The sequence below is a fragment of the Nerophis lumbriciformis genome, linkage group LG06, assembly GCF_033978685.3.
Source record: "Nerophis lumbriciformis linkage group LG06, RoL_Nlum_v2.1, whole genome shotgun sequence".
NCBI classification, from domain to species: Eukaryota; Metazoa; Chordata; class Actinopteri; order Syngnathiformes; family Syngnathidae; genus Nerophis; species Nerophis lumbriciformis.
The window spans coordinates 46,823,883-46,846,374 of NC_084553.2; the positions used below are offsets into that span (position 1 = coordinate 46,823,883).

General features: G+C 39.1%; 1 protein-coding gene across 3 annotated transcripts in view; it reads right to left on the reverse strand.

Moving 5' to 3' along the window:
• igdcc4 (immunoglobulin superfamily, DCC subclass, member 4) overlaps window positions 1-22,492 on the reverse strand; it is a 240,283-nt gene that overhangs the window by 122,736 nt on the left and 95,055 nt on the right. For 2 of the 3 annotated variants that reach the window (XM_061964463.2, XM_061964462.2), the window contains exon 2: window positions 561-875. The exons of the other annotated variant lie outside the window; for it this stretch is intronic. In XM_061964463.2, coding sequence (XP_061820447.2) covers window positions 561-875 — 315 coding nt within the window. The remainder of the gene's footprint in view (window positions 1-560; window positions 876-22,492) is intronic. 3 annotated transcript variants of the gene reach the window in all.

Genomic DNA, 22,492 nt, shown 5'->3' on the forward strand with positions numbered 1-22,492 from the left:
GCGAACTGTGGTCCTGAATTTTCACCCAGGGATCAATAAAGTACTTTCTATTCTATATAATTATTATTATATTCATATTTAAATATAATTTAAATATTGTATTTAAATACACACACACCGGCCCCAGGAGACATTTTTACCGACCAATGGGGCTCTTGAGTCAAAATAATTGCCCATGTCTGTCTGGCATGTTACAATCAAACAGCTGTAACAAGTACAATACTTACAGTATAAACACTTTGTAGGGCTCAACAAAAGACGAAAATGGCTCATTCTAACCAGCTTTAAATTCTAAATTTTACAAGATAAAACTTTTTTAAATGTGTTATTGTTTTTATAGTTACTGGCTATAAAACATTTCCATAGCGGGACTTGAAGTAGGGTTGGATATGAGGCAAAACAATCGGACTGGGAAAGGGGGCCAAAAATGTTGATCGGGACATCCCTAATGCCGACATTTAAAACTGAATGGCAGTGTTCTGGCTGCATATTCAAGGCAATATGTGGGGTAGTTTGGGGCCATTATTTCCTTCCATCATGCACAGTACAGGGCTACTTACTTGCCAGCAGAACGTTAACAGTCCGGCTGCTCAGGGCTCCATGTGCGCTGGCACTTACGCAGCTGTAACCCCCCTCCACACCCCAGGGAGGCGGCCCATCCTTGGAGGCGGGCAGCAAGAGGAGGGATCGGTTGGCGACATACTGCAGGGCATCGCTCCCCTCCAGGGGAAGCGGTTGACCGTTGCGTAACCAGGTGATGTTGAACGGCGTGTCGCTGGCCCCCAGGTTGCAGTCCAGCGTGAGGCGGGACTCCGGCTCCAACACCACATGGCTGGGTCCTGCCCCGCAGCTCAGCTCCACGGAAACAGGCTTATCTGTGTAGCATAATTGGACACAATCTGCGCGTTAGTTGAAATGGTTCTAATGCATGGCATGGTATGACTTGCAGCCTGAGAACTTGGCCACAACTCCCTGCAGGGAACCATTTTATTACTCTTTGAAAACCGCTATAAATCAAACATCGCCGTTTTTTTCCCCCTCACTGATTCGATTATTGTTGTTCTTAGCTATCAGTTTCAGCATTGGGCAATTTGTCATTCTATAGCAGGACTTCAATGGAGTCAATAATGTTGGCAGCGTTCTTGAGGCATGGGGCCAGCAGCGGAGAAGGGTGGAGGAAGAAGGGGCGGAGGAGCCCTGGAAATGAAATGGGCACAGCAGCTTGGAAGGATTTGTATGTCAGCAGCAGAACATTAAATTTAGAGTGGGGAAGTCCTGGAGCCAGAGGTGTTGGAAGATGAGTCACAGAGTGCTTTAGAAGCTGCACTGGAATGAGACGTTGCTGATATTATTTATGATTTCCTATGTGGGCATGCAGCAAAACCTCTGAAGTCAAACATGATCCCTTCCTGATTGATGTGCGATTTGTTTTCAGATTTTGAAGTAGACCCATTGGGAAATAAAATAATCCAATCAAGGGCGAACCTGCTGCCTTAATAAATGACCTGTTCAAACTGGTCAGGCATTGTTGGAAGTAAGAGTGGGTGAGGGGATATATTCAAACCGGGGTAATATTTTGACAAAAATCTTCGTTGAAAACTGAAGCATACAATATGGAAATCGAGGAACATTGATTTACAAACCCTGCATTGTTGGAATTTTTCTATTTACAAACATCACAGCAAATAAAAATATGCTTTTCTGTATGGCTATATACAGTACAGGCCAAAAGTTTGGACACACCTTCTTATTTCAATGCATACTTGCCAACCCTCCCGGATAATCCGGGAGACTCCCGAAATTCAGTGCCTCTCCCGAAAACCTCCCGGGACAAATGTTCTCCCGAAAATTTCCCGAAATTCAGGCGGACTCAGGTCCTCCACAATACAAAAAAGCGTACCTGCCCAATGACGTTATAACTGTAGAATGATGGAGGGCGAGTTCTTGGTTTCTTATGTGGGTTTATTGTTAGTCAGTTTCATTAACGTCCTCCCAGCGCGGCAACAACACACAACAACAGCAGTCACTTTTTTGTATACCGTAAAGCAGTTTGTCTGCCATAAACAGCAATGTTGTGACACTCTTAAACAGGACAATACTGCCATCTAGTGCATTTGATGAAAGCACTTTTGTGCGTGCCACACAGCAATGCATCAGAGAGGGTGTTAAGCATGGTTCGAAAAATAGTGACAGAGAATAGAACAAGGATGGACAATTCAACCCTTAACTCAACAATGAGTAGATGAGTGTTATGTGTGTGTATATGTGTAAATAAATGAACACTGAAATTCAAGTATTTCTCTTATTTATATATATATATATATATATATATATATATATATATATATATATATATATATATATATATATACATATATATATATATATGAAATACTTGACTTGGTGAATTCTAGCTGTAAATATACCCCTCCCCTTTTAGCCACGCCCCCAACCACTCCCCCGTCCCACCCCGACCACGCCCACCCCCACCCCCCTCCCCCACCTCCCGAAATCAGAGGTCTCAAGGTTGGCAGGTATGTTTCAATGTGTTTTCTTTATTTTCATGACTATTTACATTGTAGATTGCCACTGAAGGCATCAAAACTATGACACCTGAACTGAAGTGAAAACTATTTCAGGTGAGTACCTCTTGAAGCTCATCGAGAGAATGCCAAGAGTGTGCAAAGCAGTATTCAGAGCAAAGGGTGGCTATTTTGAAGAAACTAGAATATAAAATATGTTTTCAGTTATTTCACCTTTTTTTGTTGAGTACATAACTCCACATGTGTTCATTCATAGTTTTCATGCCTTCAGTAACAATCTACAATGTAAATAGTCATGAAAATAAAGAAAACACATTGAATGAGAAGGTGTGTCCAAACTTTTGGCCTGTACTGTTCATATATATATATATATATATATATATATATATATATATATATATATATATATATATATATATATATACACACACAGGTAAAAGCCAGTAAATTAGAATATTTTGAAAAACTTGATTTATTTCAGTAATTGCATTCAAAAGGTGTAACTTGTACATTATATGTATTCATTGCACACAGACTGATGCATTCAAATGTTTATTTCATTTAATTTTGATGATTTGAAGTGGCAACAAATGAAAATCCAAAATTCCGTGTGTCACAAAATTAGAATATTACTTAAGGCTAATACAAAAAAGGGATTTTTAGAAATGTTGGCCAACTGAAAAGTATGAAAATGAAAAATATGAGCATGTACAATACTCAATACTTGGTTGGAGCTCCTTTTGCCTCAATTACTGCGTTAATGCGGCGTGGCATGGAGTCGATGAGTTTCTGGCACTGCTCAGGTGTTATGAGAGCCCAGGTTGCTCTGATAGTGGCCTTCAACTCTTCTGCGTTTTTGGGTCTGGCATTCTGCATCTTCCTTTTCACAATACCCCACAGATTTTCTATGGGGCTAAGGTCAGGGGAGTTGGCGGGCCAATTTAGAACAGAAATACCATGGTCCGTAAACCAGGCACGGGTAGATTTTGCGCTGTGTGCAGGCGCCAAGTCCTGTTGGAACTTGAAATCTCCATCTCCATAGAGCAGGTCAGCAGCAGGAAGCATGAAGTGCTCTAAAACTTGCTGGTAGACGGCTGCGTTGACCCTGGATCTCAGGAAACAGAGTGGACCGACACCAGCAGATGACATGGCACCCCAAACCATCACTGATGGTGGAAACTTTACACTAGACTTCAGGCAACGTGGATCCTGTGCCTCTCCTGTCTTCCTCCAGACTCTGGGACCTCGATTTCCAAAGGAAATGCAAAATTTGCATGGTTGGGTGATGGTTTGGGGTGCCATGTCATCTGCTGGTGTCGGTCCACTCTGTTTCCTGAGATCCAGGGTCAACGCAGCCGTCTACCAGCAAGTTTTAGAGCACTTCATGCTTCCTGCTGCTGACCTGCTCCCAAACATTTGATCGCTTGCCCGTACGTGCGTGCCGCTATGTGCATGTCACGTACGTAACTTTGGGGAAATATATGTGCTGTATGAACTTTGGGCAGGTGAACAGTACTTTGGGCTGTGGGATTGAGTGTGTTGTGCAGGTGTTTGAGTTGTATTGGCGGGTTATATGGACGGGAGGGGGGAGGTGTTTGTTATGCGGGATTAATTTGTGGCATATTAAATATAAGCCTGGTTGTGTTGTGGCTAATAGAGTATATATATGTCTTGTGTTTATTTACTGTTTTAGTCATTCCCAGCTGAATATCAGGTCCCACCCGCCTCTCACAGCATCTTCCCTATCTGAATCGCTCCCACTGCCCTCTAGTCCTTCACTCTCACTTTCCTCATCCACAAATCTTTCATCCTCGCTCAAATTAATGGGGAAATTGTCGCTTTCTCGGTCCGAATTGCTCTCGCTGCTGGTGGCCATGATTGTAAACAATGTGCAGATGTGAGGAGCTCCACAACCTGTGACGTCACGCGCATATCGTCTGCTACTTCCGGTACAGGCAAGGCTTTTTTATCAGCGACCAAACGTTGCGAACTTTATCGTCGATGTTCTCTACTAAATCCTTTCAGCAAAAATATGGCAATATCGCGAAATGATCAAGTATGACACATAGAATGGACCTGCTATCCCCGTTTAAATAAGAAAATCGCATTTCAGTAGGCCTTTAATGTATTGTAAGTTTTTATGTTAAAATAAAGCCAATATGACAGTTTTTGTGGTATCAAAATGCATTTTGGTGGGACAACCCTACTTCACATTTTTAAATTTACTGTTTTTGACCTAATCTATCCAACGATTCTGACCGTCATAGGTTGCTGACTTTATTTCTCTGCTTTGTAAGTAACGCGGGAGTGCTTTTTTTTATTTAGTTTTGTGAAAAACAAGACGGCAGCAGGAGAGAGAGAAAAAAAAGAAAAGTGGGGGATCTTTGGATAAAAGGTTCTAATGACAGACATGAGAGATAAAAAGGAGCCGAAGACTCAATATCTGTGACAGGCTGCGACGTGATTGGTTTCCATAAGGAGGCAGGTCTAGGATGAGACAGGTATAAAATGGACTGCATTGGAATTGGCTTTAAAAAGGTCTCATCCACTCAGGTCCAATGAGAATTTGAACCTGTTGTTGTGTGACTGGAAGACAGTCAGGTCGTTGGGTTTATCCACTGCTGCACCCAGCCTTTGCATTTTCAATCATTACTGATTTTAATGCATGATTCTCTCTCTCTCTCTCACTCTCCTTTTCTTCACACATTATGCACCGACATCTGTTTCATTATCTGCACAAATGCAAATCAAACGTTGAAAAGGGGCTTAAATCAAATGATTATTTTTCCCGCAAAATTACTATTTTATTTATCAATATCAATGAATCTGCCAGTCCAACTGAGAGGAGTTGGATGCTTTATTTTACTTAACCGCCTATTCCCAGGGAAAATGAATTTTTCTGCTAAAGTGCCACGTTTCTGCTCATTTATATTTAGATAAAAAAAAATATATTTTCCACATGATCCAGTATCACTTTATTACCATGGTAGTGAAGAACCAATTTTACAGGGGATGAGAGTGTACCTTTAAGAGGTAGGCCCATAAAAAAACAATTTGGAATTTGTCACAGGTATTAAACTGGTCCTATTAAAGTTCAGTATATATTTCCGCTAAAGAGGCTCTAAGTTGGCACGAAAGATATGGGAACACATATAAATTGTTGACGATTACAATAGTGTGCAATTAGGGTTGCCAACCATCCCTTGAAAATCAGGAGTGTCCCGTATTTAAAAACTAAAGCACATGTACATATTGAGCTGTCCCAAATTTTTTTAAATTAACTTTAAAAATAAAAATAGCTTGTAAAATATCAATGAGGTACATGCTAACATTGAAGTATTAAGTCTCATTCAACAACGCTGCTCTTTTGTTGTTATTAAAATAAGGTCTGGTTCTCTAAACACGAGTCTAAGTTGTTGATCATGAACATAGAGCAGAGTTTTTCAACCTTTTTTTGAGCCAAGGCACAGTTTTTTCATTGAAAAAATGCGGAGGCACACCACCAGCAGAAAACATTAAAAAATGAAACTCAGCAGTCGATATTGACAATAAAAAAGTTGTTCTCTCGCTAGTGTTGGATAAGAATTCAAACCATAACCAAGCAGGCATCACTATAGCTCTTGTCTCAAAGTACTGTCACATAACGCCGTGACTCATTTGGAGTTTTTTGGCGTCTTCCTGTGTGTAGTGTTTTAGTTCTTGTCTTGCGCTCCTATTTTGGTGGCTTTTCCTGTTTTGTTGATATTTTCCTGTAGCAGTTTCATGTCTTCCTTGAGCGCTATTCCCCGCACCTGCTATTTAAGTTGTCGCTATCCTTCTTTGCAGGGACATTGTTGATTGTCATGTCATGTTCGGATGTACTTTGTGGACGCCGTCTGCTCCACACGCTGTAAGTCTTTGCCGTCGTCCAGCATTCTGTTTTTGTTTACTTTGCAACCAGTTCAGTTTTAGTTTCATTTTGCATTTCATAAGCTTCAATGCTTTTTCTTGGCGGCACTCGCCTTTTGTTTATTTTTGGTTTAAGCATTAGATACCTTTTTACCTGCGCACTGTCGTCTGCATATTGTGATCACGACAAACCATGTTTCCGACATCTACAAAATCAAATCAAATCATCTACAAAACAATTAGCTACTTGCTGCCACCTACTCATATGGAAGAGTAGAATATGGTTACTCTGCCGAGCTCTAGACAGCACCGACACTCAACAACGGCACATCTGCAGATTATTATTACTGGTTTGCAAAAAAATCTTTTTAACCCAAATAGGTAAAATTACATATTCTCCCACAGCACACCAGACTGTATCTCACGGCACACTAGTGTGCCGCACAGTGGTTGAAAAACACTGACATAGTGGGTCCAGCTTTATGATAGTGACACCACACAAGTCTAAAAGGTAGCTGGGAATACAGTAACTCATCAAAGGGTCAAATGATATTTGCTTCAACTCTTAGTATTTTTTACAACTTTTCAATTCTGTCATTATGCTTCCATTTAATTAAAAATTAACACGATATAGCATCAGGACAATAACTACACTTTTTAAGTGGAGATCTCCTTCACAAATAGAGCACAATTGAAATGTATCCAGTCATATTAATAAAAAACTAATGTTTCAGCTCTCTTCTTGTCAAAGTAGTTCTCATATTGATGAACATTGAAGACCTGCTCTATCATAAAGCTGCATACTGAATGTATACCGTTTAAATCAAGCAGGACAGACTTCTGGTTGAGAAAAAAAAAGTTTTATTACATTTAAGACAAAAAGTATTTATTTTATTTTGTTAATGTAGTTATTCTGCACAAGTGATTGAACATGGATGGATGAATAGTTATTTTGCACCATTTGTTTTTTTATTGAACAACTTGTTTTCCATATATTAATATTACTCCAAAATCTGTGCATCTAATTACATTCATAAAACCGTTTGTAAAAAGTCAGTAATAAGGTCATATAATCAAAAAAGGTTGATTGGAAGCAACTCTTTAAAAACGTCAACAAACAAGAAGAGTCCAGTTGCCTCCATCTAACCTTAGTGGATAGTATAAGGCTTGAACGTATGACGTGAAAACGCATTGCATTGTGGGTCTTGCTGGAGTCTGAATCGCTTATTTACATGTTTGAATGCAAGACTCTGTGCTTAAGGTTTTTTATTCGTTTTTTTAATAAGTTCAAAACATGGCGATTTTTGTCATTTCGATTATGAAAGCAAAGCCAAATAAAGTTGGGTTGTGAAGCTAATAAAGAGACGGCAAAGAGCCTGGATAACAGCCATGAGACCATCAAACATGATTTTTAACGCCATCACCTGGTACATGTTGGTGTGTTCACGGCATTTTCAGACTGGTAAGTTTTGTTTTATTCAGTTCCACACGTATGATTTAGTAGGCTACTAGCGTTTGCCAAGCTGGCTGCGAGCGACAAAACAACTTACAATATTTTGGGAAAAAGCATGTTGTGTGTTTATGTTAGTCAAACGTAAGCACAAAAATGAATGAGTATTACTTTTGGAGAAGTAGCACAGTGATCAAAGTATTTAAATGTATTAATGGGCTTGTTTTTCCAGGGAAACGTGCTTATGAAATGGGGCTGGGCACCCTCACGCCATCTCGAACACATAGGAGAGTAAAGTCGTAGATTCCCCGCAATTTGAATGGAGGACAATGAACCTTAATAGACTTTAAATTCTGAAAATAAAAACTGACTCCGTTGATGAATTATAGACACGTTTGGCGTTGACAATGGCAGCAGCTTACTCAAATCTCTTGTCCATCTGCTGTGCCCATGTGGATCAATTCCACCAATTATTTTTTTTCCGAGGTAGCGAGCCTTTGGAATAGTGTTTGTTTCGGCGCGGTCCCTTGATTATTTTTTTATTTTGTACGATCCATTTTGTTGCCCTCTCTCACAGGCCCTGCGATGAGGTGGCGACTTGTCCAGGGTGTACCCCGTCTTCCGCCCGAACGCAGCTGAGATAGGCTTCAGCACCCCCCACAACCCAAAAGGGTCAAGCGGTAGGAAATGGATGGATGGATGCTCTCTCTTACATCACAGCGTGTACAATGGAGCCATACAAAAAACAACAACATACGTCCGGCAACAAAGGCTACCCGCCACCCACAATGCATTGCAAAATTACGTGCCCTTTCAAGCCCTAAAAAAACTTGTTTCACACAAATAAAAAGGCCAACGGAAATTAGCTCATTGGCAATCCTTTATGCAATGACTTAAAAATGTGTAATCACTCACAATGTAGTATAAAATCGCTACATTTTGATATTCATTAATGTAATGCTTAGAGCTGCTGGTGGAGACTGGTGTACCGTATTTTTTCGGACTATAAGGCGCACTTAAAATCCTTTCATGTTCTCAAACAACGACAGTGCGCCTTATAACCAGGTGCGCCTAATGTACGGAATAATTCTGGTTGAGCTTACCGACCTCGAAGCAATTTTATTTGGTACATGTTGTAATGATAAGTGTGACCACTAGATGGTAGTCACACATAAGATATACGTGTAGACTGCAATATGACGCCAGTAAACAACACCAACACTTTAAATGTTCCATTGAAAATAAAAATAAAGAACATTACACAACTGTTTTAGTATGACTTTAAAGCCGCACGGCTTGATGGATTGTCGGCCCATTACGGCTACCGTAGTCAGAGATACAAGTATCACCATGGTGTGTGTATAAGGACCGCAAAATGGCACCCATTAGCAGACATATTATCTGGCGTTTTGTTTCACAATATTATGCAAAACCAACTTTTCTTACCTTCTGGTACCTGCTGATGTGTATTTGAGATCTGCATAAGTTCTGAAAATGTGCGCACGTCCGCCACTGTAGTCTGTGACGATAAGCTTCTTCTTTTTCACTATCTTCTTGTTATGTGACATTCATCCTCTGCTGTTGCCATTTCTAATATAAAGTAGCGTAAAGTTCTAACTTATATCTCGCTATGGAAGCGCTAAAAACTACCAGTGTTGTGAGTTTACATTATTCACCCACAGAAGATTAGTTATTAGAGAGTTACGGTCGGACGGTTTTTCACGGGACACAATTCCGGCGTTGTTGCACTAGTGAGCCACGGATGAGAAGATTCTGCTCCGTTATTGATTTAAGTAAAGTCTGAATGTCATTAAAACAGTTAGCTCCATCTTTTGACACTTCTTACACTCCCGTCCTTGCACGCTACATCGCGACAACAAAGATGACGGGGAGAAGACGCTGCCGAAGGTGAGCTACGTAAATAACACCGCCCACAAAACGGCGCATCCTGAAGCGACTGTCAGAAAGCGGCTTGAAGATGATCTGTAAGACATAATCTATGCAACATTTTGACCAAACACCATTACATGTTATGTAGACCACAAGGGAGTGTTTTATATTTCGAAAAAAATCCTAGTATGACCCCTTTAAAGCGCCTTATGTATGAAAACAGACCTGAATAGACTGATTGATTGCGTGATTTTTGATTGAAACTTTTATTAGCAGATTGCACAGTACAGTACATATTCCGTACAATTGACCACTAAATGGTAACACCCGAATAAGTTTCTCAACTTGTTTAAGTCACGTTAATCAATTCATGGTAAACCCGCTAATCGGCAGTGCGCCTTTTAATCCGATGCGCTCTATGGTCCAGAAAATATGTTTTTTTCCTCAAACAGACTCTCAGTACGACACGCAGGTCCTGAAAAGGTGACAAAATTGTCCTTAAAGTTTGAATTATGCTAACAACACATTTACTACCATAATGTCCGTAAAAGACGCTCATGTAAAAAAAAAAGACGTCCTCAAAAGTCGCACCGGTTGAATTCTAAGGTTAACTCTAGGTCTGAGTTTGAAAGAAACACGTCCACATCAGGACCAGAGTCCGCATACTGATATCGTAAAATAGGACAGCGCTCCTATAGTACAGTCTAGAAACCTTTGTGTGCATTTACCTCCCAAACACACACACTGGCGTCCTAAAGCCCGCTCTCTCTCTCTCTCTCTCTCTCGTGTTGGATTAATTAAGTTAATGGGAGATGGAATTTTTTTCCCCTTGATTAAATGAGGCCTGACCCCCACCATCATGTTCTGATGCAAAGGCTGGGTAATCCAGAGAAAGGCATGGACACATACACACACTCTGGAAACATGAACATGCATGCCGATTCAATTCTAGGCACATACCGACAATATATTCATGGAAAATTTAGTTTTTCATTATTTGCGTACGCATATTTAAAGGGGAACATTATGACCAGACCTATGTAAGCGTCAATATATACCTTGATGTTGCAGAAAAAAGACCATATATTTTTTAAACCGATTTCCGAACTCTAAATGGGTGAATTTTGGCGAATTAAACGCCTTTCTAATATTCGCTCTCGGAGTGATGACGTCACGTTGTGACGTCATCAATCCGCCATTTTCTCAAACACCGAGTCAAATCAGCTCTGTTATTTTCCGTTTTTTCGACTGTTTTCCGTACCTTGGAGACATCATGCCTCGTCGGTGTGTTGTCGGAGGGTGTAACAACACGAACAGGGACGGATTCAAGTTGTACCAGTGGCCCAAAGATGCGAAAGTAGCAAGAAATTGGACGTTTGTTCCGCACACTTTACCGACGAAAGCTATGCTACGACAGAGATGGCAAGAATGTGTGGATATCCTGCGACACTCAAAGCAGATGCATTTCCAACGATAAAGTCAAAGAAATCTGCCGCCAGAACCCCATTGAATCTGCCGGAGTGTGTGAGCAATTCAGGGACAAAGGACCTCGGTAGCACGGCAAGCAATGGCGGCAGTTTGTTCCCGCAGACGAGCGAGCTAAACCCCCTGGATGTCTTGGCTCACACCGTCCCTTATGCCACCGAAGATGATCAAGAGAAGAATATCGACCCTAGCTTCCCTGGCCTGCTGACATCAACTCCAAAACTGGACAGATCAGCTTTCAGGAAAAGAGCGCGGATGAGGGTATGTCTACAGAATATATTAATTGATGAAAATTGGGCTGTCTGCACTCTCAAAGTGCATGTTGTTGCCAAATGTATTTCATATGCTGTAAACCTAGTTCATAGTTGTTAGTTTCCTTTAATGCCAAACAAACACATACCAATCGTTGGTTAGAAGGCGATCGCCAAATTTGTCCTCGCTTTCTCCCGTGTCGCTGGCTGTTGTGTCGTTTTCGTCGGTTTTGCTTGCATACGGTTCAAACCGATATGGCTCAATAGCTTCAGTTTCTTCTTCAATTTCGTTTTCGCTACCTGCCTCCACACTACAACCATCCGTTTCAATACATGCGTAATCTGTTGAATCGCTTAAGCCGCTGAAATCCGAGTCTGAATCCGAGCTAATGTCGCTATATCTTGCTGTTCTTTCCGCCATGTTTGTTTGTATTCACTATGTGACGTCACAGGAAAATGGACGGGTGTTTATAACGATGGTTAAAATCAGCCACTTTGAAGCTTTTTTTAGGGATATTGCGTGATGGGTAAAATTTTGAAAATAACTTCGAAAAATATAATAAGCCACTGGGAACTGATTTTTAATGGTTTTAAACCTTCTGAAATTGTGATAATGTTCCCCTTTAAGTGTCTTGAGCGCCCTAAAAAAAAAAAATAAGACTTTGCATGTCGTTTTTTTTTTTTTTTGCATTGAGTTTTCATTTGCATGAGACAGCACAGCCTCCTTTTAGAACAGCCTGCTCTTAACTGTTTAATGAGGCTTTTAGGTCTACTTTCATTCTTGGTCCTTGGGAGTATTTAGAGAGATGTTATGAAGACACCTGTTTTATTCTGTGAAAAAGATTGCAAATGTCTCCTTTAAAAGGTGCATCAAATCACTTAGCACACTCGAGTGCATAGACAGTGGCACAAAACACCTCCATGGCTCGCCTTTACAGTAATTAGGTGTCATTAAGTCATTAAAACAGCTCACTGAGAACTTGGCAAAAAAGTAGGGTAAATATATATAAATTGAAGTAATGCGCCGCACGTAAAACAACAGCATTGACACCAGCAGGCGACCAAGATACGAACTCTTGATATTTTCCTGAAGTTATTTTTAAACATGCAGAAAACCTCAAATGCCCTGGTTTTATGGTCACACATACAGTATATTCGCTAATGAAGTCCTTTAAGTGCACGCGTGCTCTCTCGCTAAGTGCCAGCGCCCCGCGAGGAGACAATGCGGCGGCAACGGGGATCCCTGAAGTACTCATTTTGCCCTTTTCATGAGACAAGAGGTAAGATACTGACAAAAGGACAAGGAGGATTTACAGAAATATATAATGGCTAGGAAGTTCATAGATGACTTAATTGGTTCTGTTACATGGATAATCATACATCTTTTAATACTAGTGGTGTCAATAATTTACATTTTTTAAATCAGATTAATCACACTTTTTAATTTGGATTTATTATGATAAATCACAGTAAACAAAAACAAAAAACTAATTGCATTTTGATGCAATTTTATTGTCAGAATGACATATGAGAACATTTTTAGATTGTTTTACTTGAATGCATTTCATGTATTTGTTCAAAAACTTGCTATAGGGCACCCCATAAAATTAGGCCAAAAAATAATACACGTTTCCTCCACATCTAGCAGAACAGAAGAAGTCTGGAGCTAAAGTCATAGAGAAGTTTCTTAAGCGCAAAAATTATGACTAAATTGGTGAAGCTGTATTTTCATTTGCACTTTGATTTTATTGACAGTTTACTTAAGAAACATGTGTTTTAATATTATTTATTATTAATTTAGTTTGAATTTTTTTTTATTTTAGCACTGCGTAATTGTATGCAAATGTGTTTTTCGTAAGTTTTTATGAATCCGTCATGTTAGAGCAGGGGTGTCTAAACGCGGCTTGCCAGCATCTTCAATTTGACCCGCGAGACGACAGCAGAGGTCAATTTCAAAAAGCAACCTGGCCGTGTGGGGTGTTTTCATATTAAATTTAAATACCTGGTCTGACAGTTGGCAATTTTGTCGCCATCCTGTGGAAAAATGTGGAAACATCAGATGAGTGACCATGATGTGTACATTCAGGACGTTACAAGCACAGCATTTATTTCCGAACAACCTTTCCTAGTCATGGTGCAGAATAAACAATTAAACCAGCACAAAAAGTCAACAAACATGTCACACATAACACAACCTGCTCACTGAACTATGTGGATATTATAAAAGAAAAACGTCCCATCACCATAAAACATTCGAAATTACATCCGTTGCAAGGCATGATGGGAGAGAAATGCAAAACACTTTCTCCACACGTATCCATGTTTTACTTTTAGCTTTTTGATATTTCTGATTGATTACAGAGCTTTAAAGAGGTTGTCACGGAAGTAAACAAGGAAGGACTTGAACTTGCACATACTCCTAATATTCAATTATAATCATTATTAATTATATATTCATTATACTACTATAATATGTAAACAAAAATACACACACACACATATATATATATATATATATATATATATATATATATATATATATATATATATATATATATGTGTATGTGTGTGTGTGTGTATTTTTATATATATAAAAATATATATATATATTATATATATATATATATATATATATATATATATTATATATATATATATATATATATATATATGTGTGTGTATATACATACAAATATACACACACACGTGTATATACACACAGTCACACACACACACACACACACACACACATTTATTCATACACACACACACCCATATATATATATATATATATATATATATATATATGTCTTAATAAGGTTATCCAAAAAATAGTGCTCGATACCGTAGTAGAGCGCAATATATGTATGTGAGGGAAAAAAATCAAAAGACTATTTCATCTCTACAGGCCTGTTTCATGAGGGGGGGTACCCTCAATCATCAGGAGATTTTAATGGGAGCAAACCATGGTATGCGAATGCTCCCATTAAAATCTCCTGATAATTGAGGGTACCCCCCCTCATGAAACAGGCCTGTAGAGATGAAATAGTCTTGTGATTTTTTTCCCACACATACATATATATATATATATATATATATATATATATATATATATATATATATATATATGGTTACTACGGCCCCTGCCCAAATCTTTTTGGCCCAATGCTGCCCCCCAGTCAAAAAGTTTGAACACCCCTGTGTTAGAGTATGTTTGATTAGTATTTATTTTTGTAATTAGCTTGACCTAAGTCTTGACAATAATCATTGTGATTAACACATGGTTTAATATTATTTGACAAGGTTTATCTTGTTAAAATGTAAACTGCAAGTAGGCTAGATATAATTATTGAATACGACTAAAATCAAGAGTGACATTACAAATTCAGTGTTGATATATGAGTGGGCCCCGGGCCCCTCAGTAGGGGAAAAGTTGGGGTCAAAAAGATTAGGAACCCCTGAACTAAAGCCCAGTCAGGGTTTATTTTGAGTCTCCTCACTGACATAAGTGTTTATCTGACCACTGACCATATAACAACCCCCATCGCCATTCAGGTAAGCATCCACGGTTAAGTTAAACATATTTGTAAAAAAAATGTTGCCGTGTTTTTAATGAGTACTTAGGCCTACTACGCTACTGTATTTTAATGTTGGTCATTACGGTGGTACTTGGAAAGCCAAGGGTTTGCTTAGGTTGTACTTGGTGTAAAAAGTTTAAGAATCACTGGTGTAGATTATTGTAGCAGACGAGTGTTGTCCCGATATCAATATTTTGGTACCGGTACCAAAATTATTTAGATACTTTTTGGTACTTTTCGGTACTTTTCTAAATAAAGGGCACCACAAAAAATTGCATTATTGGCTTTATATTAACAAAAAATATTATGGTACATTAAACATATGTTTCTTATTGCAAGTTTGGCCTTAAATAAAATAGTGAACATACAAGACAACTTGTCTTTTAGTAGTAAGTAAACAAACAAAGGCTCCTAATTTGTTTGCTGACGTACAGTATGCAGTAACATATTGTGTCATTTTCCATTGTATTATTTTGTCAAAATTATTAAGGACAAGTGGTAGAAAATGAATCAATAGTCTACTTGTTCATTTAAATTTAATATCTGCTTACTTTCTCTTTTAACATGTTCTATCTACACTTCTGTTAAAATGTAATAATCATTTATTCTTCTGTTGTTTAATACGTTACATTAGTTTTGGATGATACCACAAATTTGGGTATCAAACCGATACCTAGTCGTTACATATTTCCTGAGTTTATAAACATAATATACATTTAAAAAAAACGAAAGAAGATGTGGTGATGTCAAAAAATATTGATGTAATCATAGAAGTATCGACAAGATACGCTACTGTACTTGGTATCATTACAGTGGATGTCAGGTGTAGATCCACCAATGGCGTTTGTTTACATTATGAAGCCAGTGAGCTACGGTGGCAGACCGGTACTTTTCAGAGGCGGTATAATACCGAAAATGATTCATTAGTATGTATCGCGGTACTATACTAATACCGGTATACCGTACAACCATATAGCAGACATAAGTGTTGTTTTTGATGATTACTTTCTTTAATTCAATGACTTTAATATGCTTTCTCTTCTCAGCATTCTCCTTCGCCCATGATTGAAAATACAAAACTACATGATTGCAGGGATAAGGTATGGATGAGGTACAAACACATATACACATTCTGTACATATACATTCATTGTACAAACACATATACACATTCTGTACATATACAAGTACATATGCATACTTACACTCATGCACATAATCACGTTTCATCAAACATATATTAACGTTGTTGCCCTAGGGTAAACTGGGTGTAACACATGGCACACTGACAAAGCTTAACCTATTGTGACTATAACAATCTACAAGGTTAGGTTGCTTCTCTTTCTCCCCCTCCATTTTTCTGCATTCTTTCGTATCTCAAGTTATCATTACGTATATGTATTGTTGCATTTAAACAACTGTATTGTTGATAATAAAGGTAAATTATTGGTATTGTTCATTATCAATAGCGCTATTTCTATTGGTATTTGTATTGATCCATTTGTAGTGTAATAATGCTCATTGTCATTTCTGTATTATTTTTCGCTAACTGCTTATTTGCTATTACTTTTACCATCATATTTGTACATGTCATATTTGCTGATGTTGCTCTATTGTTGTTGTTGTTGTTGTTTTTGTCTCTCTGTCTAATCCCCCTCTTGTCCCCACAATTTCCCCCTCTGTCTTCTTTTTTTTCTCTTTCTATCCCCTCCTGCTCCGGCCCGGCTGCACTAAATGATAATATAAATACATTTAATAAAGTCAAATACAAATAAGGCAACAAGAGAAGTATCCTACACTTCTCTTTTGTAAAGTAAATCTGAACAGCCGACATGGGCATCTACATCAACTATATGATTTGCCTGAGAAGCTGGACAGGACAAAAAAAAATAAAAAAATAAAACAATTAAAAAAAATAAATAAAAAAATAAATAAAAAAAATAAAAATAAAATAAAATAAAACATTATGAAGCCAGTGAGCTACGGTGGCAGACCGGTACTTTTCAGAGGCGGTATAATACCGAAAATGATTAATTAGTATGTATCGCGGTACTATACTAATACCGGTATACCGTACAACCATATAGCAGACATAAGTGTTGTTTTTGATGATTACTTTCTTTAATTCAATGACTTTAATATGCCTTCTCTTCTCAGCATTCTCCTTCGCCCATGATTGAAAATACAAAACTACATGATTGCAGGGATAAGGTATGGATGAGGTATAAAGCTTTTAAAACGGTGCAAATTAAGTGTATGTAAACACTGCCGAGCTTGTCCAAGTTTGTTAATGAATCACCGGTGTGCTTTAAAAAGTGTTTAGGGAAAATGGGAGAGGCGGGGACAGTTCATTTGGAGTGACGCTGCCAAGTGAATATTTCACCGGGTCAGGCGCACTGTCAACACAGCCCGTGGAACACCCCCCTGACTCCCGAGAGGCCAAAGCTCAGGTTTCGGCAGCCTTTAAACTGGAGCCATGATACATAACCATTCCATTGCCCCATTTACCGCACATGTGCAGTGCTAATAAAAAAGGCTTCCGAAAAGAGTGCTTCACATACACCCCTCATTTAACCAGGAGCAATTTTAACAGCTTTCCTTTTTTAACAACAGAAAAACAGAAGTCGGCTTATCAAAGACCTATTTCTCCTCTGGGCAGTCTTCTGCTCAATGCAACACCGGCATGGAAACAGGAGTTCAGAACATTCTTTAAATTGCCATAACGTTCGTCATATGTCCACCCCAACACTACCACCTGGCCCATATAGCGCTACATGAGTCTAAAATATACTAATCTATAAACTCAACGAGTGGCTTATGTATGGTTTCAGCTGAGCTCTAATTTAATATTGACAACAATGCTGTAAATAAGTGCTCATACATTTAGCTGTGCTTGTGGGGGGGAAAGCAAGCCGCCATTTGAGAAAAATTAATGTTTGGGGCTCCAGGGGAGAGAAACAGCAAGATATCAGCCACAGGCTAAGACTGAAACTTGAGCACAAATGTGTAAAAATGCATGCTACAAGGGAGAGAAAGCTACGTAAATAATAATAGGGCTTTATTAGTGCGAAAAAGTAGTAGCCCAGGTGTTTTGTCAATGTAAAATACTATCATACCAAAGACTATAAAAATGGGACCCATTACCTCCCTGCTTGGCACTCAGCATCAAGGGTTGGAATTGGGGGTTAAATCACCAAAAATGATTACCGGGCGTGGCCACCGCTGCTGCTCACTGCTCCCCTCACCTCCCAGGGGGTGATCAAGGGTGATGGGTCAAATGCAGAGAATAATTTCGCCACACCTAGTGTGTGTGTGTGTGTGTGTGACAATCATGGGTACTTTAACTTTAACTAAAACCCAAAACCAGTGACGTTGGCGCATTGTGTAAATCGTAAATAAAAACAGAATACAATGATTTGCAAATCATTTTCAACCTATATTCATATAGACTGCAAAGACAAGATACTTAACGTTCGAACTGGAAAACTTTGTTATGTTTTGCAAATATTAGCTCATTTGGAATTGGATGCCTGTGACGTGTTTCAAAAAAAGCTGGCACAAGTGGCAAAAAAGACTGAGATAGTTGAGGAATGCTCATCAAACACTTATTTGGAACATCCCACAGGTGAACAGGTTAATTGGGAACAGGTGGGTGCCATGATTGGGTATATAAGCAGCTTCCATGAAATGCTCAGTCATTGACAAACAAGGATGGGGCGAGGGTCACCACTTTGTGAACAAATGCGTGAGCAAATTGTCCAACAGTTTAAGAACAACACTTCTCAATGAGCTATTGCAAGGAATCTAGGGATTTCACCATCTACGGTCCGTAATATCATCAAAAGTTTCAGAGAATCTGGAGAAATCACTGCACGTAAGCGATGATATTTCGGACCTTCGATCCCTCAGGCGGTCTTGAGTTTCCAATAATTTCTACAACTCGTGTTTTTTTGTGATAGAGTGATTGGAGCACATTTTTGTTGGTCACAAAAAACATTCATGAAGTATGGTTCTTTTATGAATTTATTATGGGTCTACTGAAAATGTGACCAAATCTGCTGGGTCAAAAGTATACATACAGCAATGTTAATATTTGGTTACATGTCCCTTGGCAAGTTTCACTGCAATAAGGCGCTTTTGGTAGCCATCCACAAGCTTCTGGTTGGATTTTTGACCACTCCTCTTGACAAAATTGGTGCAGTTCAGCTAAATTAGTTGGTTTCCTGACATGGACTTGTTTTTTCAGCATTGTCCACACGCTTAAGTCAGGACTTTGGGAAGGCTATTCAAAAGCCTTCATTGTAGCCTGATTTAGCCATTCCTTTAACACTTTTGACGTGTGTTTGGGGTCATTGTCCTGTTGGAACACCCAACTGCGCCCAAGACCCAACCTACGGGCTGAGGATTTTAGGTTGTCCTGAAGAATTTGGAGGTAATCCTCCTTTTTCATTGTCCCGTTTAAAGCACCAGTTCCATTGGCAGAAAAACAGTCCCAGAGCATAATACTACCACCACCATGCTTGACAGTGGGCATGGTGTTCCTGGGAATAAAGGCCTCACCTTTTCTCCTCCAAACATATTGCTGGGTATTGTGGCCAAACAGCTCGATTTTTTTTTCATCTGACATCACATGGACAAAGATAAGACCTTCTGGCTGCTGGGGGCTCTGGCTGGGGGCGGCACAAAAACAGCTGGAGGCAGCCGCCACACAATTTTGAATGCTGGAAAAACCCTGGTTATGCTATTAGTTTATTTCGAACATTTGTTGCCACTATCTTAATTATGCCAGCAGGGGTCACTGTAGGCGCTCTTTTACTTCCTGTTTTATTTGTGTTTCTGCACCTGCCTTCCCGGGATGAGAGTAATGGCTCTTTTTTTTTTTAAGCATCAAAATAATTGCTTGTAGCTGTTATAAGATAAGATGAGGCTGTATTGGTAAGAATTATTTTAAAATGTTGTAAACAATTGTATACATTTTTGTTTTTATTGTAATGTTCCTTAAGGTTGCCCCATACCACCATGTTTTAACAGTGAAATCACTATTTTTTATTTTACCTAACTTAAATAACTTTGTAGCATTTTAATAAAATAGATACCAATATACAAAACAAGTAAGAATAAAATGTATATATGTGTATAAAAGTGTAAATACAATTAGAATACAAAGAAGGCAGGGTGCACTCTTGATTTATCTACAAAGTAATGTATCTCTAAAATGTATATATTGTTGTTGGGATAGGTTTTACATTGTGTATAACTTTATTTTTGTATTGAAAATACGTTTCCCCCGTGTCTCTCACTGATTCCTGGTCTTCTCCATCCAACACAGAACCACAGAGAAACACCAAGCACACCGCAGAGCACACGGATGACACGTGCATACAATTATAATAACATACATCACATGTTTCCAGTTACTCATTATAACATGTCCCAAAAGGAGCAGGAGGAAGCAGAGTTTTTTTTTTAATCCTACCTCTTTTCGTTTCATTGCAATTTATATACATTTGTTTGAAGTCGATCTGTAACCAATAAATACATAAACAGACAAACGAGTATGTAAATATTTAATTATTAAATGATCATACATAGTTATGATTCACCTAATGAGATGAATAAGATCTTCTAGTTTTTCATTAAAGTTCAAGATATTAAACAAGATTCTTCTTCCTTCTACTTAGAAAACACTTTGAGTTTGGACAGTTTCTTTAAGTGGATCATATTAGTACATTGTTTTTTAATCCATTCCATAATTTAATTCCACAAAGTGCCATGCTAAAGGTTGTAAGTGTTGTACATGCATGTAGATGTTTTAAATAAAAAAAAATCTCTAAGGTTATATTATATTGGGTAGCAGCTTATAGTTTGCTTTGTACATCATTTTGACTGTTTGCAAATGCACCAAACCATTGAATTTCAATATTTTATATTCAATAAATGAAGGGTTTGAATGTTCTAAGTGACCTCCTTTGTAACACGGTTTGTGAATGAATTGTTTTGTTGTAGTTATTTTCCCATATATTTTTTTTACACAATAACTCAGATATGGTAACACAAGCAAGCAGGAGATAATTTTTGGTCTGGAACATCCATCCATCCATCAATTTTCTACCGCTTGTCCTTTTCGGGGGGGGGGGGGGGGGGGGCTGGAGCCTATCTCAGCTGCATTCGGGCGGTAGGCAGTGCATACCCTAGACAAGTCGCCATCTCATCCCAGGGCCAACACAGATAGACAGACAACATTCACACTCACATTCGCACACTAGGGCCAATTTAGTGTTGCCAATCAACCTATCCCCAGGTGCATGTCTTTGGAGGTGGGAGGAAGCCGGAGTACCCTGAGAGAACCCACGAAGTCACGGGGAGAACATGCAAATTCCACACAGAGAGATCCCGAGCCCAGAATATACATGGACCACAATGGAAACAAGCCTTTTGGCTTTTTGTGCCATCCATTTGCCTTATTAAAGGCCTACTGAAATGCAATTTTCTTATTTAAACGGGGATAGCAGGTCCATTCTATGTGTCATACTTGATCATTTCGCGATATTGCCATATTTTTGCTGAAAGGATTTAGTAGAGAACATCGACGATAAAGTTCGCAACTTTTGGTCGCTGATAAAAAAGCCTTGCCTGTACCGGAAGTAGCAGACGAGTAGCGTGACGTCACAGGTTGTGGAGCTCCTCACATCTGCACATTGTTTACAATCATGGCCACCAGCAGCGAGAGCGATTCGGACAGAGAAAGCAACGATTTCCCCATTAATTTGAGCGAGGATGAAAGATTTGTGGATGAGGAAAGTGAGAGTGCAGTACTAGAGGGCAGTGGGAGCGATTCAGATAGGGAAGATGCTGTGAGAGGCGGGTGGGACCTGATATTCAGCTGGGAATGACTAAAACAGTAAATAAACACAAGACATATATATATACTCTATTAGCCACAACACAACCAGGCTTATATTTAATATGCCACAAATTAATACCGCATAACAAACACCTCTCCCTTCCCGTCCATATAACCCGCCAATACAACTCAAACACCTGCACAACACACTCAATCCCACAGCCCAAAGTACCGTTCACCTCCCCAAAGTTCATACAGCACATATATTTCCCCAAAGTCCCCAAAGTTACGTACGTGACATGCACATAGAGGCACGCACGTACGGGCAAGCGTTAAAATGTTTGGAAGCCGCAGCTGCATGCGTACTCACAGTACCGTGTCTGCGCAACCAACTCAAAGTCCTCCTGGTAAGAGTCTCTGTTGTCTCAGTTCTCCACAGGCCAATGGTAAAGCTTGACTGTCATCTTCCGGGAATGTAAACAATGAAACACCGGCTGTGTTTGTGTTGCTGCAGTCGCCGCAATACACCGCTTCCCACCTACAGCTTTCTTCTTTGCTGTCTCC